Source organism: Vulpes vulpes, chromosome 16 (assembly GCF_048418805.1).
Source record: "Vulpes vulpes isolate BD-2025 chromosome 16, VulVul3, whole genome shotgun sequence".
NCBI classification, from domain to species: domain Eukaryota; kingdom Metazoa; phylum Chordata; class Mammalia; order Carnivora; family Canidae; genus Vulpes; species Vulpes vulpes.
In genome coordinates, this window is record NC_132795.1 from 65,813,447 (window position 1) to 65,832,936 (window position 19,490).

General features: G+C 42.4%; 1 protein-coding gene across 2 annotated transcripts in view; it reads left to right on the top strand.

The window, feature by feature from the left end:
- Positions 1–19,490, top strand: part of UXS1 (UDP-glucuronate decarboxylase 1) — a 93,125-nt gene that overhangs the window by 20,168 nt on the left and 53,467 nt on the right. Inside the window, exons 2-5 of one of the 2 annotated variants that reach the window (XM_025992369.2) lie at positions 6,771–6,798; positions 8,099–8,162; positions 9,243–9,286; positions 15,030–15,090. In XM_025992369.2, coding sequence (XP_025848154.1) covers positions 6,771–6,798; positions 8,099–8,162; positions 9,243–9,286; positions 15,030–15,090 — 197 coding nt within the window. The remainder of the gene's footprint in view (positions 1–6,770; positions 6,799–8,098; positions 8,163–9,242; positions 9,287–15,029; positions 15,091–19,490) is intronic. The other variant, XM_025992370.2, reaches the window with a different exon arrangement.

The window sequence follows — 19,490 nt, forward strand, 5'->3', positions numbered from 1 at the left end:
GTTGAAAGAAAGTCAAGAACGAAATGCTGCTTCATAACACATGAAATTCAAACTTCTATATCTTTGAATGAAGTGGCATGGGAGTGCGGTCACGCTTTTAAAATTATCTATGACTCTGTTCCCACTTCAGTGGCGATGTTGAGTAGTGGCTCTAGAGATCTTATGGCCTACAAAGCCTAAAGTATTTTTTTTTTTTTTTTTAAGCCTAAAGTATTTATTCTTTGCCCATTACAGGAAAAGTTTGCTGACTCCTGCCTTAGAGCCGTGAATCACAGTCATTTGAGAGAGCGTTTTATTCATGCATTGACTCTTTCAGCAAATACTGAGTGACCACTGAATATTGTGTGGAAGTATCTCAACGTCATAGAGAACAGCCTTGAACAAAATAGTCTTTGCTGTGTTGGGGCTTCCATTTTCTTGGCTGGAAACATACAAGCAGAGATAGATAGATAGATAGATAGATAGATAGATAGATAGATAGATAGATAGATATGTGGATATAGTATGTGGTGTAAGTGGTGTTAAGCAAAAGAAAGCAGGTTGAGTGTGGGTAGGGAGGAAAGAGGGTGTGTGGGAGGGAGCACTATTAGGGATAGATTGGTCTGGAAGACCTCATTGAGCTGATACCTGAATGAACTGGAGGGAGGCAGATAAAGTGGTATTTGGGTGAAGAGTAAGCATGAAGAGTCTGAGGCAAGTTGGAAAAATCACCAGGGACCAGAGTGCCTTGAGCCTGGACCGTGTGACCCGGCAGGTGGGCAACAGGTGAGATGTGGCTGTGGCCTGCCACCAGATCCCTTAGGATGCAGGCTCTCCCCCTTCCCCAGGGGGCACAGTCACCTGGGTCACTTGAAAAATGCCATGCCCAGGCTCCTCTGCAGAGATCCTGATTCGGGAGATCTGAAGTGTAGACCTTGTAGGGCCTCCCAGGCTCTGAGATGCCCAGATTTTATCCCTTTGGGACTGGAGAAGGCAGACCCAGAGTACTCTCCCACAGCCCCCCTGCCAATTCCTAGTCATTGTTAGGTCCTGGAGAAACTTCAGTCTAATGGGCCCTTGAGCCAAATCCAGCCCACCCAGATTCACTTAAGCATGGAGTTAGGAGCTTTTGTTGCAAGACCTCCTAAAGTGCTTGGCTCCTAGCAGGGGCTCAATATATAAAAGTTTGTGTTTTTAAAAAGAGACCTGCATTTATGTTGGTGACTGTCCTCTCCTACTAGACTTCATGGGCTTGCCGTTTCTCCTACTGCCCGGTCTTGGAAGGACTGTTCATGATGTGGGTCAGTTTCCCATTGTCTCAGGAGTGGCGGGCACTCCACCTGTTCCTGCCTGAGCGGGCTCAAGCTGTTTCCCCTTGGGGCTCCAGGTGGACCCCTACTGCTTCTTGTCATCTGAGCCTCACCACCTTCTCTGGCCCACCTCTCTTAGGGTCCTCCCTGACCATCATGTTAGTGGATGAGCGACAAAATGATTTTGGCAAACATCGAAGACAGAAGGCAATCCTGCATGGGATCTCCATGCAGTCACACTTTGTAATATCAGCAAGCTGAGTTGGTGAGCTCTTGGCCTCCTGGTTTGTAGGATGCCTGGTTGTCAGTGCTTGCCTACAGGCACACCGAGTATACTGTGTGTGATAGAAGTGTGTGCCCGTCGGGCTGGGGAGTGCTTTCCCTAACTCACACTTCTTCCTATGATTTAGGATAAAAAAAGTACATGTACTATCTAGGTAAAAATGGTGGTCAGAATGCCCAACAAAAACATGCTAAAGCACAGTGCAGCCTTTTAGAATATACAGGTGTGAAACAGAAATGGTAGTTTTGTTTGATTCAGTATCATAATAGTACTTAAAATAGGATAATAGGCTTTCTGGGGACAAATCTGCATCTTCTGTGCAGCCTGGTATTCAAGGACACACAATCTGTCCCCATTTGAAAACATTCGAAAACCAATGGTCCCCTGAAATGTCAAGCTTTTACGGAGGATTTTTGAAAGCTTTGTATGTGTGGTTTTGTATGGACTTTCAAGGTTTTCCCCCCCTAGACTTCCTGAAAGTCATCAGGAATCTGATGGAGACCCACAGGTTCCAGGTTGAGAAATTATGTTCTACAAGGATTTGTCTCTAGTGTTGTCTGATTAATATTTAAGTAATCACATTAGACTAATAGAGACTACAAAGGTGTTGAATGAGCATTTTAATATGTTCTTTGTTGGAGAAGGACACTCATTTTTAATCATACCCTTAAAAAAAATCACTCCATTTTTTTGTCCTAAATGAAAATTTCTGTGTGATAGATTTTCCTGGAACGGAGTTTCCTGGCATAGCATGAAGTCTAGATACAGACAGAATTGTGAAAGCAGTGTGCCTCATTTTGCATGTCAATATTTTTAAAATAAAAATCAGAATAAATTAAGATATCTTGAAAGCTGTGTAAGGGAATTTGGTTTTAAGTCCTTTGTCAGTGATGGTGAATGATTATCTTTTTTTTAAGTACTTCTCTTAATACCGAGTCCTTGTATAGCACATAATTGACTTCATTTAGTTACATTTAGTACAGGTGTCTCTAGAGCGCAGCTCTTAGTAATTCCCAGCGACCCCCTTGTAACACTGTAAGGTGAGTCAGATTCACTTAAGCAGTTGCAAAATTCTAAAAGCAATGTTAATTTTTAATAATGTTGAACTTGTAAACTCTGTGCTCTACAAGGTTGCAGGCCAGTCAACACAGAACACTGGGAGCAGGGCTCCATAATTGTTGGGAATTGCTTGTGTTTTCCCCCTTGGAATGAGTCTGCAGTAATTCAGGAAGTTCTCCGGCCTGCTGTTTGGTCTGTGCTGGGTACTAGTCCTTTTTGTTCTCCAAAGCAAAGCAGACCGAGCCTTTGAGAGTTTAGAAGGAGGCCAGAAACACTTGACATAAAAACATCTTCAAGATTAATTGGTCATAACACTTCTGAAGAGAAAAAGTACAGGATACGCACAGGATAAAAGTAATAAAGTGAACACGTTCTTCGACCTCCTCCTTTCAACTAATTTTTGGGTGGCTGGCCTACATGTGTTGGGAGCTGCAGATGTGAATCAGAAACCCCTCATCTTGCAGGGAGACTCCCCTGTAAACTGCCAATGAAGAAGTGTTGTAGTGAGTGCTGTGACAACACGGGGCTCCTAAGGTTCCCCCGGGGCAGGCAGGGTGGTGGGGAAGGCTTTCCCAGGATCGTAATGCTTAGGTGAGGTATCTATACTTCTGGCCAAGGAGAGCACTGGAGATGGAGCTGCTTCAGGAAGGGTGGAGGCTGCAAGGGGGTGGAGGGTTGGTGGTACTGGATGGGGAGCCTACATAGAGGTCTGTTTGATGAGGAGGGGAGATGGGGTTCATGAAGCTATGAGGCATGGTGGTGAACTGGAAGAGCAAGATGAGTTTGCAAGTGCAGGGAGCCAATCAAAGAAGTCTGAGCCACAAGAATAGTTTCGGGCTTTAACCATGTATGGCCATTATTACCTGTTTATAAAAGGTGGCAAAGATGTGGCCCTAGGCCTCATTCCTTGGGGCAGATCCCAGGGCCTCCCCTGCTTCCCAGGGGAGTGACGCTTGCCCAGAGGACCAGTTGGAAAGGGGAGAGCACGCAGAGCCCTGGTGTTTATACTTCAAGGAGGCAGAAGACATCCAGAGAAGGGGGGCAGCCTTACATGCCCTCAGGTGGTCTAAGGGGTGATAGGATTGAGAAACATCTCTGAGACAGGCATTTCTTATTTAATTAATTAATTAATTAATTAATTTTAAGAATTTATTTATTCATGAGAGAGACACAGAGAGAGAGAGGCAGAGACACAGGCAGAGGGAGAAGCAGGCTCCATGCAGGGAGCCCGACGTGGGACTCGATCCCGATCCTGGGTCTCCAGGATCACACCCGGGCTGCAGGCGGCGCTAAACCGCTGCGCCACTGGGGCTGCCCGAGACCCGCATTTTAAACTGACTTAAGAAAAGACTAAAAAGGAACTAAATACAATGGAATGATTTGAAAAGGTTGTCAGAAGGCGTTATGTACCCTGAAGGCACCTTCAGCAATGGATAGCTACCCTCCTGAGCTTCCATAGCCAGAGAGGGAGAACTTCCTGGTGTGTTTTAACAGAACCCTGAATCCAAGAACAGACGCTATGTTTATTTGAGGTACACAGTGAAGTGGGGCCGGTGGGGCTTGGCACCTGCTGGTTTGCCCACAGTGCCAGCTGTCTGAGCTGAGCACTGACCCACGTGTCCCCAGGTTGTCTTGGGCGGGCATGGAGCTCAACAAGGGTTTAAAAATCTTTCCCTCCTTTTTAAAAAGCAAGATAAGAACAAAGAAGGAAAAATAAACAATTATGTTGCCACTTAAACAGTATTTTGGCATCTTCGGACGGTCTTCCGATTCTGTGTGGTTCTTAGTAGCTGAAGTCCTACTACATATATATTTTCTCATCTGGAATTGTCATAACTGCATTACCATGTTACAGCATATTTTCATAACCGTATTTTTTAACAAAATATAATTGACATGTAACATTATATACAATATTAGCAAGATATAATTGACATGTGTTATAAATAGTATTATGTTAATAATATATAATACTACATTTTAGCTTATATAAGTTAATAGTTAATATCTCCCTATATACTGCTGTATAAATACACGGTATATGTTACATAAGTCTAATTACCATCCCTCACCACACAGTTAGACATTATGTATGTGTGTGATGAGAACTTTGAAGATTTGCTCTTAGCAACTTTCAAATAAGCAAATACACTGTTGTTAGCTGTAGTTACCATGCTGTACATTATATCTCCAGGATTTATTTATTTTAACCACCTTCACTCATCACCTCTGGCAACCTCTAATCAGTTCTCTGTATCTCTAAACTTGGGTTTTTTTGTTTTTTTTTTCTGTTTTAACATTCCACAGATAAGGGAGATAGATCATAGAGTATTTATCTTTCTCTATCGACTTATTTCACATAGCATAATGCCCTTGAGGTCCATCCATGTTACCCAAGTGGCAGGATTTCCTTCTTTTCATAGCGGAATAATATTCCATTCATCTCTCTCTTTTTTTTTTTCCCATTCATTTCTTGACAGACACTTGGGTTGTCTGTGTCTTGGCTGTTGACAGTCATGCTGCACTGAACATGGGAAGCAGATACCTTTTCAAATGAGTGTTTTTGTTTCCTTCAGATAAGTATCAGAAATGGAATTGCTGGATCCTGTGGCATTTCTGTCTTTAATTTTTGAGGAACTTCTGACTGTTTTACATAGCGGCTGCCCCAGCCTATGTTCCTGCCAGCAGTGCACGAGGCTTCCCTTTTCTCTACGTCCTTGCCAACGCTTATTAGTTCTTGTCTGCTTGATAATAGTCATCGTGGTATTTAATGGCTTTATGATTTAATTGAATGACTATCATAATTTATATATATATTCCCCACTTGTAGGATATTTTGGCTTATCCGCCCCCCCTTTTTTTTTATTGTAAGTAAAGCCATGATTTGTGAAGACAGCTTTCCTGTATGCATGTATGTGTAAATGTGTGTGTGTGTGTATGTGTATGTGTGTGGATTATCCTGAGGATAATACTCAAAAGTAAGCTCACATGGTCTAAAGGTATAAACATTTAAAAAAATTTTTTCGTGAATAAAGAATATAGTGTGGACTTATTTTAATTTCTCCCATTACTTGCTTATTTGCCACTTTTCAGTTATTTTATTACTATATTGTGTATCAGTTGCTTACTACTCCATTTGGAGAGGAATGTGCTTGTATGGAATCAGCGATATGTGGTTTTGGAAACTGAGTCCTAGTCAGTAAACATTTGTTAAACCCCTACTAAGTACCTGATGCTGACAATAAGAAGATGCCTGGGAAAATATCCTAACCTGAAGGCCTTCCCAGGCTCACAGAATCACTGTCTCCAGGTTGGGGGTGGGCAGGAGGGTTTTGCATTTGCTCTGTCATCTTTTTCTAGTTCTTAAGAGCATCTGGCCCTTAGGAGGTATTGAGTATTTGGGGAATGACTACAGAAGGGCCTAATAGGAATGAGTACAAATAAAAGAGACATTCATTCACGGGAAGGGTTTCTTTCTCTGTCTGGTAACTTCATGTGGCGGCACATGGCCTGGTATTATGTTTTTACAGTCATCCATGGCAAAACTTCACTGTTGCAACTGGGCTGGTTATGTACATTTATTGAGCACCAGCTGTGTACACATGATAACCCCCCCTCCGGAGTCTATAATCAAGGAAGCAGGCCAGCAGATGAGAAACTGGATTATAAGAGAGATGTGGGAAGTGCTGAGAAAGCATTTGGGCGTCCAGGTGAAGTTAAGCCACAGAGTCAGGCCGTTGTCTAACCTCTCTGGGTTTTGGTTTCATAGACATTTAAAGGAAAAGACTGGACTGAGCCCTAGGATCTCTTTCAGGCATGCAGTTCTTTGATGCTTGTGACTGGCTCTTCTTCAAACAAAGGTTGGGGACATACTGTTTATTGAAACACAAGCACAGCTGAACTGCAGACCTCCAAAAGAGGTATTCCAAAATTAAAGAGATGTATAGGATCCTCTTTTCACTTATTTTTTAGTAGGACTTAATACTTCACAAGTATGCATTCTGTTGTCTTCGTGAGCTGTAATTTAGATTTTGTAGAGTACTTGAAAATATTGGTTGAATATTAAAATTGTATTATTTGGAATCCTTGAATGTCTTGAAGTTAAATATTGACCTCTTTTTCTCTTCTTTCCCTTCCAGCCGTTTGGGGCAACTTCGTTAATATGAGGTAACTGTTTTTAATAACTTGAATGTTGTGGTTTGGGTTTATAGACATATTTCAGTTATTACATATAGACTGTAGATGGTATGGGTTAACTGAGGATTTTAAAAATGAAACTGAGGGTTTGGTTTATTTTTTCTCCTCGCCATTCACACATCTAAGCTTGTCTTTTTTCTTATGGATTTTCTCAAGGAATACAGGTGATTTTACTATTTATTCAGGTAAAGCCCATCTTTACTGGCTGGTTCTTCTGCATTGCCTACTGCAGGGTCCCTTCCCTCCTTTTGTACACAGGAAGGGGTTGACCCTAGCTTTTAACTGGCTAAAATGTGTTTGTGTTTCTGGGTGGCTTGAACAAGCACTGGTGGGGGCATGCCTGTCCAAAGCCTTTTGAGAAGGGGGCTGTCTTAAGGAAACCGAGGCTGGCCCCTGGCCTGGGAGCAGACCCACTGAGTCCTGAGGCCACCTGTTTATCTCAAATTCAGAACTAGGAGCCTTCTGGCCTGCATGTGCATTATTTGTGCTTTGTGATAAATGTAACAGGGACACCCAGAAGAGTAACATCCTGTGTTGATATTCTAGAAAAAAAAATACTTAATAAGCATTCATTATAATAACAAATTTGGCACTGTTAGAACAGTTTTGCGTTTAAAGACAAATTCGTTAAACTTTTTATTTCTTGGTAGTGAAAATAAAAGAGCAGCCATCACAATTGTAGTGCTTGCTGTGAGCTTGGAAGTTGAGTGTCCCTGCACTAGGCTACTAGGGTAAAGGGTTGCTGTGCCCTCACCAGGCTTTTCATATTGAGTAGGTTTTGCAAGGCCAGTGGGGCGGTGTTGATCTGACTCCTACCACCAGGGCGTGTCTCCTGACAAAGACTTCTGTGTGTGGCTAGGAGGGGTGCTCAGATCCCATTTAAAGGAACTCTGTTTTTTTACCTGGAAAAGCTCCATTTTGCATCAAATTCCCAGGAAAGCCCAGCAGAGAAACTTGGACTCCTATAGACACACTTCCTGCCTCTAATTTAAAATCCCATGTTGAATGTAACATGAAAATGAGATTATTTTAGTGGAATAGAAATAACTCTTACAAGGTAGAAGTGAGCCTGTGAGGTGAACTTGAGATTTCCCCTCCTCCATTATCTTCCATTTCTCTGGTGCACCCCTTTCTGGAGGAAATTAGAACCTGGGACTGATGTTTGGGAAGGGGAGCAGAGAGATGGTCTGCAGCCTTTGGTTTGTGTTGTCATTTGTTCAGAAATAAATCTTGAGGTCATCAAGCCTCTCAATGGATCTCAGTCTCGCAGCTTTCTACTCAACAGGTCTATCCAGGAAAATGGTGAACTCAAGATCGAGAGCAAGATTGAGGAGGTTAGTTCCTTTCCCATATTTTGCTCCTATTTTTTTGTTAAGGTTTGTGAATTTTGGTTCTTTTGTTTGTGGGGATATCTTTATTGTGGCAGGTTGATGCTAACCCCTGATTTTGAAAACCGCCCTTCAGAAAGGACTCCCTTTTCTATCTTTTCCCCTGTGGATGCACCTCTTTGTCAGTATTTGTCCATTCTATCAAGGTGTGATGTACTAAATTCTACCTCTGAGGCAGAATGGATATAAAAGTTTGTCTGACTTTTCAAGTGACCTTCCCAGAATTTCTTAGAGAAGGGGAAGTGAGGACCTTTACTAGGGATGGAGGCAAGTGCCAGCATCCACTCGCCCCAGCAGATGCTGGAAGGCAGATCTGCTCAACTCAGACACTGGGACTCGTCCACATGCACAGGTGGGGAGCCGCTCACCTGCTAACTGAGAGCTCGCTCCTCTGGTTGATTATATACCTTCTACTTCAAAAGAATTGCTTATGTTTTTAGTCACATAATTGTAGATACAGGTATACTAGTGCACGGTGGGCCATGGGAGGAGATGGGGAGTCAGTCATTTTGATCTGAAGCCAAATGTTGTAGTTGATGAGGAAGGCCTTGGATTGCTCTTGTCCTTCCATTGTTGCTCCTGGTGTTAACACGGGAAAGGGGTCAGCCTGCCCTCAGTTCGTGTGCTGAGCAGGTGACAGGATGTGGAGATGATGTGCAGAAACAAGAGGCTAAGCTCTGTGGCAGCATTTCGGGGATTCTTTCATTCCTGAAAAGAAGAGGGTGGTGTTGGTCTGCCTACTTCTGTGAGCCTCAACCACTTTGCGTGTAGTAAGGAAATTAAGAGGTTAATATTCCCAGAGACTTAAGTATCCTTGGAGAAAGAGCTCCAGCATGCAGTTTAGCATCTCAATTCTTGACTTGTGATTTGATTCAGGTGGTATAACTGAATATCAGACTGGAAGTGGATAGTAGAAGAAATGAAAATCTGTTTTGCATAATGTCATGCCTGTGTAGAACCTCAGAGGGTGGAAGTGGTGGAGGACTGTCTTGGCTGCAGAACTGATTTAAGTTATTTTTGTTTTAGATCGTTGAACCACTAAGAGAGAAAATCAGAGATTTGGAAAAAAGGTATGTGCACTTTTGGTTTTTTGTTTTTTTTGGAAAATGCTTCTATCTTATGACTTTGGAAGGTCAGTATCTAATATAAATTTATTCCAACTGTGTAATTAATTCATTTTTAAAATTAATTCTATAGTATGAAAGATATCAGGCACTTCCAACACAGGAACTTTTTTATAAGAAGGTAGGTATATACTGTCAAATTTGGGCATAGTGTTTTACAACCTTTTTTTTTCCTTTTGTTGTTATGAACTATTTCTGATGAAAGCTATGAATTCTTCCTAGAAAAAAACTTATTTCTTAATTTTAATAAAGTTACTTTTTTCAGGAGTCTTCCTGAAGCCCAGCCACACAGATCCTACATTAAAAGTCCTTCCTCTGTTATCTTGTCAGTTTGATTTCTACAAACAATAATGATCTCAACAAATGTCCACATACATTTTTTTTAACTCCTCTTTGAATATGACACTCAAATAGGCCAAACATTAAAGGAAGAGAAGATACAGGTGTGAGGAGACCTTCCTTTTCCAAACCCTGTGAATTTCTCCATTCCTGCAAATTCGTGGCATACAGGTTGAGGTGAAGCCTTACCTTCTTTCAAGTTATGCAGGGTGGTGAGGTGGTTTCTGGCATATACTGATTGGGCTGAGAGAATTCCAGAACAAGAAAATAAAGCTGGAGGGCCTGAAACCTAGTATTGTATGTAAGACTCTGAGAAATTAGGGTCAGTTATTTGCTTGTCACCAGGCATCAGGAAGGTTCCAAAATGGAGTCCAAGTAAAGTGGCTGGGAGGGAAGAATTGTATAATAGGGTGGGAACTTACTTGAATCAGATCCCAAGGCAAGTTGCTCCTCACCTTTTGCTCTGGCGTTCCCGCAGGCCCTCTACCTGCCCTGTGTAGCTCTGCCACACCCACGTTCTCTCTCTCTCTCTCAAACAGTTGAGCTCTGGGCGCTGGAACTTTTCCCTTGAGTTAATCTGGAAAGCTGGGTATCCAGAGTGACAGTTGAGTCTTTAAAAGCTTGAAAAAGAAAAGTCAAAACATTCGTTCAAGTTTACATAATGTTTTTCTTTTGTTTTTTGTCTTTTCTTGGGACGAGTTTGGATGTTGTGCATCGGCATTGTGTGAGCCTTTTGTCAAGCCCAGATTAAAAAGGAAGAAATGGAGAGCAGATTTTTCTTTGATTTTGGTGTTTTCAGTAAATAATTTAGTCAAAGAGAAATAAGGGTGGAGAAGAGCCATCAAACAAAATGTGTTCATTCATTTTCTTCTTATCCTCTACTGATGGCTTATTTGCAGTGAGGCAAACTGTTAATGTCAACTCTCACTGGACTAAAAGTTATTTTTCAACAGATCAAGTTAAGTGGCATAAATTTGTCATTTGAACTTTACATTTTTCTCACTGTGATCTGGGCTGAAATTAATACTGCTTGTAACGTTTCATTGGGTGGGAGCCAGAAATTCTGCCTTCGGTAAGACAGGAATAATTTGAAAGATTTTAATGGAAACTTAAAAAAATATATATATGTTTATGGTAAGAATAACTCATCAGGTTTTTTTTTTTTTTTTAAAGATTTTATTTATTCATGAGAGACAGAGAGAGAAAGAGAGAGAGGCAGAGACACAGGCAGAGGGAGAAGCAGGCTGCATGCAGGGAGCCTGACGTTGGGCTTGATACCGGGTCTCCAGGATCACGCCCTGGGCTGAAGGTGGCGCTAAACTGCTGAGCCACCCAGGCTGCCCCATCAGGTTTTATATTGCCCCCCCCACAAAAAAAAATTACCCACCACTGATATTTTTTTAGAGAGGAATATTTGTGAAAAGTGAATTAGTTAGATAACTTCCCTAAGACAATGGTTTATATACACAATCTCTTGATATAGAATTTTATGATTCCTTTTGATACTTTGTTGACGTTCTTTGTGCTTTTTAAATTGGAAAGTGAAGCACAAGTGTGAATATAATCTTAAAGAATGTACCAGTGACTCATTCTTGTCAAACTGTGAGAGTTACGTTTAAGATAAATACAGAGGTTAAGTGTTTTCTACTTAGGACTGCTTTACTAGTTACTCATCCTAAAATGGTTTTGGTCTCCAGGTTGGTGAGCAAGTCAGGCGACAGATGAGCCCGGGGTTGTTGTGTTAGCTAGAAAGTCAAGTAGAGACATGACTGTGGTAGAAATTGATGGAGCTCTGTCTGGTTTTATTTTTCCTGACTGATTTGTGTGATAAGAATGATCAAATAACCATCTTGACGTGAACAACATAAGGATGTAACTGGACCATGTTGTCTTGATGTGCTTGTCTCTTGGGGGTAAAGTGACCCCCAGGAAATAAGAATAAAACATTTTGAAAGGTAAGGATTATATGTATGTGAGGAAAGAAATGGGGGTAATGCCAGTCTAGAAGCCTGAATAAATGGGTTATGTTTTTTCTCCTCTTTACTACACCCCCCATTTCTTAACAGTTTGCCATTTGTTTAATTTCATTTCAGTATCTTTAAATGTTCTGTAAATAGATAGAAAGTAGTGATAAGAATTTAAATTCTTAGTAAAATTGCTTCTTACTGGCTACCTTAACAAATAGGAGGGTTAGAGTCTGGAATGGTGTGAAATAGTTATTAAAGGATTAATTGGGGGGGGGGGTAAGAAAAAATCCATTATTCAGTTCCTGCTTCATTCACCTCCCTTGCTTCTCTCTCTCACACTCAGAAATGCAGAATGCAGGCTTCATGTGGGCAGGACCTTGCCTTTCTATGTTGTTCGCTTCTGTGTTCTCAGCGTGTGGCACAGAATAGGTGCCCAATAAAAAGTTGCCGAATAAATATACGGATGAGCCAGGATACTGCTGCATAGGGTTTTGACCTACTTTAGGCCTTTAAAGAAGCTTATATCTCTCCCTTGCCCACTTTGCCTAATGCTGGGAAAGTGCAGGAGGGAAGGGCTGAGTGGCATGCTGAAGGAGTGGCCCAGCGAGCACCATGTCAGAGTTACCTCACAAAGTGTCCGTCCCTTGGTGTTACCTCAGTGTCACTTCATACGTCTGCTCACGCAGTCCCCTCAGAGTCACATCACACAATCACCTCAGTGTCACCTCACACAGTCCCCTCACACAGTCACCTCAGTGTCACTTCACACAGTTCACTCACGCAGTCCCCTCAGTCACCTCACATAGTCCCGTCAAAGTCCTCTCACACATTCCACTCACATAGTCACCTCAGTGTCACACACAGTCACCTCAGTGACACCTCACACAGTCCCCTCATGCAGTCACGTCAGCGTCACCTCATACAGTTCCCTCAGAGTCACCTCATACAGTCCCTTCAGTCACTTCACACAGTCCCTCATGTAGTCACATTAAGTCCCCTCACATAGTCTCCTCAGGCAGTCAACTCAGAGTCACCTCATACAGTCCCCTCAGTCACCTCACAGTCCCCTTACACAGTCACTTCAGTGTCACCTCAGTCTCCTCACATAGTCGCCTCAGTGTCCCCTCAGTTCCCTCAGTCACTTCACACAGTCCCCTCATGTAGTCCCCTCAGAGTCACCTCACACAGTCCCTCAGTCACTTCACACAGTCCCTTCACGCAGTCACCTCAGCATCACCTCACACAGTCCCCTCACATAGTTGCCTCAGTGTCACCTCACACAGTCCCCTCAGTCACCTCACACAGTTCCTTACACAGTCACCTCATACTATCCCCTCACATAGTCTCCTCATGCAGTCCCCTCAGTCACCTCACACAGTCCCCTCACACAGTCACTTCTGAGTCACCTCACATACTCACCTCAGAAAGTCACCTCACACAGTCCCCTCATGCAGCCTCCTAACTCTGTCATCTGTGACTGCAAGAAGGCAAGCAGTGTGAAGTGCAGACTGAGGACCCTGAAGGAGCTTCACCCTGGTCTTACTTCTGACTTTGTGCACCTGACTTCTCAAAGGAAGAAACGACGATTCTGAGGGAGTTCTCCCAACAGTTGATAACTTGATCACATATGAAATCTGATACTTACTACACGTTGAAGAGAAACGAAGTAAGAAATCCAGCCAGTATTTTCGTTTTTTTTTTTTTTTAAAGGTTTTGGCACAGTGTTTGAGGTAGGCTTATCAGTCCGTGTTCTACATGTGACCACACGTCCAGCTGTTCTGTTTCTGCTTCAGTTTTATTTAATTGTATTTCCTGTAAGAAAACTGCTGTTTTCTTTCTGGTACCAGTGGGCAACAGTGGGCAGGTGGGGAGAGGGTAGGCATGGAAGGAGGGAGGCACTGTAGGTGCACCACGGGGCCGGCTGCAGAATTTGGGGTTGGGGCTGGAGTGGTGGATGTGGGGCGCTCAGAGAAGAGAGGGGACGTCGGGCCCGTGTGAGGGGTGCACACATCCGGTGCCGCGGTTTGCCTGGCCACCCTCCGGCTGACTGACGGAGGAAGTATTTGGAATGACAAGAAGTGTCACTGTGCAAACAACGCATCTGTCAGGTGCCCTGAAGGCTTCCAGTGTTCGGCAGGCGGAACGGGCCTGCCCCATAGCCGCTGTGAGGACGTTCACTTGGCCGTTACCGTGGGGCCTGTGCTAGGGACGGCTCCTGCCGGGGCCGCCCTCTGGGAGGATGCTGTGATTACCCCCTGACGGCAGGAAGCCCCGAGGTGGACAGAGCTCTCGGGGCTCTTGCTCTGGGTCACAGGACGACGCAGGGGGACGGCCGGGATGCTCACCCATTCCCTCAGATTCCCCCACCTGCCTGCCTCTGGTTTTGTAGTCTGCAAGGGGAGCTTGACCTGAGAATCTGGAAGCTCTTAATAGGGCGTTCATCTGCCCGTGAAAGAAGCCCTCCTGCCCCAGCTCCGACTCAAGCGTGTTTCCACTCTGTCGGCAGATGAGAAACACTCGGTGCAAGGTCTTCTGTCTAATGACCTGTCATACTCCGTTCAGTTGAGCGACCATTAAGGAAGTGCCTTCTGTAGCCGTGCCGGCTGGGCACGTGGAGGGGATGAGGCCGTGCCCCTGGCGCCTCTCCAATTAAATAGTGACTGTCAAGTTGATCGCTCTGAGTCTCCTGATCGCACTTTGTTCCTAGCGGGCCCACTTCCAGGATAGGTATTTCACATCTGCATTTGTCGGCTCGCATTGCCCTGCTCCCGACCCGTCAGTGTGGGCCCGGGAGTCCCGGGAGCTCCTCGGGGGGCAGGAGGCGTCGTGGAGACATGAGGGGAGACCGAAGGTGGGTTCGGAGCAGCCCCCGGGAGGCAGGAAGTGCTGGTGCCCAGTCATCTGTCCCCGGGCACTGGTGGGGGCAGGCTGGGGGCGGGTGCTGCCATTGTGTCATCACCCAGAATAAGGGGACGGGCTTGGTTTTCGTGTCTTCTTCCCCTTGCAAGGCACAGTGGCCTGCTTTGGGTCTGTCACTTCACACAGCTGCTTTCTCCCTTCCAGGCCTCCTCACTGGGAGGAGGCCGCCACCTCCCCCATTTTGTGTTTAGCTCTGGCTACGCGTAGCCTGTACCTGTACCTGGGTAAATTTTCCCTCGTCCGGGATGGACCCTGTGGCCCCAGCTTGAGTCTGCACAAGGGGCAGGTTGCATATTTCTTGAATTCAAATGACCAAGCAGTTGCCCGGTCCCCACAACCCTTGCTTGGAGACGGGTAAAGGGAGGAGGCAATAACCGTGCCACAGTCTGGCCTTTGTTTTGATGATAGTCGAGCAAATCCTCACAGGACATGTTTGACTTTTCTCATCTCTTTGTGTTCTACAGCTTCACCCAGAAATACCCGCCAGTAAAATTTTTATCAGAAAAGGACCGTAAAAGAATTTTGGTAAGTTTGCATACCTGATGAATATTTGTCATATCAAGAAACTTGCTTTTTAAGTGGAGGCGTGACCGCCGTACTGTGAGTCACCACGGCCAGTACGCTGGCTGGTTTACAGCCTGTTCCCACAGTCACAGGACAGCATTGCCTTCTAATTCCGCAGCGTTTCCATCCCGCAGAAGGAAACCCCATCCCTGTTGTCAGCCATGCTCCTCCCCGCTTCTGGCATCCACTGAGGCCACCCTCTGTCTCTGCCAATTCTGGACATTTCCCGCGAGTGAAATACGTGGGGTCCTTAGTGTCTGCTTCCTTAAACTCAGAGTGATGTTTCTAACGTGCACGTAAGCTGTAGCACAGATCGCTGCCCGGTCCTTTCTGTGGCTGGTAACATTCCATATTATGGATGTACCACATTTTGTTTCTCTGTTTATCTGTTGATGGACGTTTGGGGCGGTTTCTTCTTTGAGCCATTGTGAATAATACTGTGAACCGTGGGTGCACAAGTTTGTGCACAGAGGTAGTTTTTTGGGTCTCTTGGGTGTATACCTAGTGCCACTGGCTGATGGGACTAATTGTGTCCCATTGAATCATCTTGGCCCCTTGTCAGAAAACAGGTGACCAGAAACGAAAATATCTTTCTCTACACTCTTGGTCCCATTCCATTGATCCTGTCTGTCCTTGGGCCAGTACCACTGTCTTGGTTACTGTAACTTCATAGCAAGTTTTGAAATTGGGAAGTGTGAATCCTCCCACTTTGTCTTTTTCAAGACAGTTCTTGACTCTTCTGGATTCCTTGCAGTTCCTGGTGAATTTTAAGATTAACTCATCAAGTTTCTTTACAGAAGCCACCTGAGGGTTTGATAACAGATCACATTGAATCTGTGGATAAATTTGGGTGGTGGTGTCACCTTAACAGTATTGTCTTCCGATCCTTGAACAGGGGGTATCTTTCTATTTATTTAGTCTTCATTAATTTTTTTTAACATCTTTTTTGTAGTTTTCAGAGTATAAGTTTTATACTTACATTGGACTTATTTTATAGCGTTTTATCCTTCTTGATGTTAGCATGAATGGAATTTTTTTTTAGTTTCATTTTTATATTTTGTATTGCAAGTAACTAGAACTATAATAGATTTTCATATTTTCTTATATCCTGCAACTTTGCTGAAATCATTGGGTTCTAATAGTTTCAAATAGATTCCTGAGGATTTTTTATATGCTGTACAAGATCATGTTGTCTGCAATTATAGGTGGTTGACTTCTGCCTTAACAATTTGGATACTTTGTTTCCTTGCCTAATGGTCCTGGCTGGAACCTCCTACAGTGTTGACTAGAGTGGGAAGAGCAGACATTGTTGTCTTGTTCCTCATCTTAGGAAAAAGCTGTTAGTCTTTCATGGTGAAATAGGATGTTAGCTGAGGGCTTGTCATAGATGCCTTTTTAAACAGGTTGATTCTCTTCTACCCCTGCTTTGTTCAGTTTTTAAAACCGATCTTGCATACCTGGGATAAATTTCTATTGGTTAATGTATAATCCTTTTTTTATATACTGGTGGATTTGATTTGCTAGCATTTTGTTGAGAATTCTTATGTTTGTATTTATGGGAGATTTTGATCTATAATTTTCCTTTTTATTTTTTATTTGTTTATTTTTTTAAAGATTTTATTTATTCAGGTAGCCTGGGTGGCTTAGTAGTTTAGCACTGCCTTCCGCCCAGGGCATGATCCTGGAGACCCGGGTTGGAGTCCTGCGTCACATTCCCAACATGGAGCCTCCTTCTCCCTCTGCCTGTGCCCTGCTTCTCTCTCTCTCTTTCCGTGTGTCTCTCATGAATAAATAAAATCTTTTTTAAAAAATATTTTATTTATAAAATCTTTTTTTAATATATTTGTTTATTTTTTAAATTTTTATTTATTTATGATAGTCACACAGAGAGAGCGAGAGAGGCAGAGACACAGGCAGAGGGAGAAGCAGGCTCCATGCAGGGAGCCCAATGCGGGCCTCGATCCCAGGACTCTGGAATCAAGACCTGAACCAAAGGCAGATGCTCAACCGCTGAGCCACCCAGGCATCTCTATAATTTTCCTTTCCTATGATCTCTTTTGCTGGTTTTGGTATCAGGGTAATACTGACCTCATGGGATAAGTGGGAAAGTGTTTCTTCCTCTTCTGTTTTTTGAGATGAATTGTGAAGATTTGGTATTAATTCTTATTGAGGTGTTTGGTGGAATGCACCACAGTAGTTATTTGGGCTTAAGCTTTTTTTTGTTGATTTTTTTTTTTAACATTGCTAATTCAATCTCTTTAGAGATCTATTCAGATTTTCTGTTCTTGAGTTATTTTGGTATTTTGTATCTTTTTAGAAATTTCATTGCTTTGGCTGCCTACTCTAAGTTTTGGTGTGCTGTTTCTTCATTGTCACCCATTTCAAAGGATTTTCTATTTTTTTTTTAACTCACTGTTTGATCCTTTAGTCATCTGGGAGTGTGCTGGTTCATTTCTGTGTACTAGTGAATTTCTCAAATTTCTTTGTTACTGAGATCCAATTTCATTCCATTGTAGTCAGAGATTGTACTTTGTATGCTTCAATTCCTTTTAAATTATTGAGGCTTATTATATGGCCTAGGATATGGTCTGTCCTAGAGGATATTTCATGTACTCTTTTTCTTTTTAAGATTTTATTTTTAAGCAATCTTTATACCCAGTGTGGAGCTTGAACTCACAACCCTGAGTTCAGGAGTCTCATGCTCCACTAACTGAGCCAGGCAGGCACCCCTCAATGTACTCTGAAAAGGACTGTGTGTTGTGCTGTTGTTTAGTGTTCTATATATGTCTGTTAGGTCTAGCTGGATTACAGTGTTTTTCAAGTCCTCTATTTCCTTGCTAATCTGCTGTTTAGTTCCTTACGTTATTGAGAGAGGTGTTGCTGCCTCCAACTGTTGCTGAGATCTTCTATTTCTTCCTTTAATTCTTTCAACTTTGGCTTTGTATATTTTGATTCTCTGTTGTTAGGTGCATAAATATTTATACCTGTTATATCTACTGGTATGGATTGGATTGGATTGACCCTTTTATCATTATAAAATGCCCCCTCTTTATCTACTAAGATTTTTTTGTTGTAACATTTATTTTGTCTGATGTCATCATAGCCATTCCAGCTTTCTTACTGTTTCTATGCTAGATGTTATACTTTTTTACATTCAACACATTGTATCTTCCAGTCTTCAGTGTATTCCCTTAAGACTTTATATAGTTGGACCTTGTTTTGTTTTGTTTTTCTCCCATTTGACAGTCACTGACTTTTGAGTGGTTGGCTTAATTCATTCACATTTAATGTTATTACTGACATATTTGGATTTATAACTGCCACTATATTTTGTGTTTCCCATATGCCTCATATCTTTTTTGTTCTCCATTCTTCCATTTTTCATTTCTTATGCATTAAGTAATTTTTTTCTTATGTGATATTTCAATTCCTTTATTTTTTTACTGTATTTTAAAAATTCATTTTGTTACTAAGTATTCTAGTGCTTACCATCTATGTTTTAACTTACACTCTACTTCAGCTTTATACTGAGTTCCAGTGAGATATAGAAATGCCACTCCTACATAGTTCTATTACCCACCCCTTCTTGTGACATTATTTCTGTAAGTTTTATGTATTATTTTAGTCCAAGTTATAAATCCATAATACATTGTTATAATTATTTTATACTTTATGTCTTTTAAATAAGCTGAGTGAATAAAAGAGAGTAAAGATGTATTTACAGAATTTGTTACATCATCTTTTTCATTACCCTGTCTAGTTTCCTTCATTTAATCCTGTGGGTTTGAGTAAACTTTTGGTGTCATTGTTTTACAGCAGTACAACTTTGCTCCCACCTATCCTCTTCATGCTGTTGTTGTCACATATATTTCTATATTTTGCAGGACAAATAATACAGTAGTATACATACTATTTTATACAATTATTTTGCGGTGGTAGTGGTAAAATATACACAACACAATTTATCATTGTATCATGTTAAGTATATAGTTCTTTGGCTTTAAGTACTTTCACATTATTGTGCTGTACAATTTGGTCTTTAAATTGATTAAGAGTAGAAAGGAGAAAGTGCCACTATATTGCCTTTTAAATTACCTAATTACTTTATTTGTTCCTCCCCTTTTGTTTCCTGGGTGGGAAATGCTGCCTGGGATCATTTACTTTCAGCCTGAAGAAGATCCTTTAGTATTTCTTTTATGGCGGAGCTGCTGGCAATGAATACTTTTATTTTTTGTTTCTCTATTTTTGCTTTTCAGTTTGAGAAGTTTGGGTTGAATATAAAATTCTTGGCTGGCAGTTTCCTTTCTGCACTTTGAATGTGTTACCCTACTGCTTCTTCCACATTTTGTGACAGAGAGTAG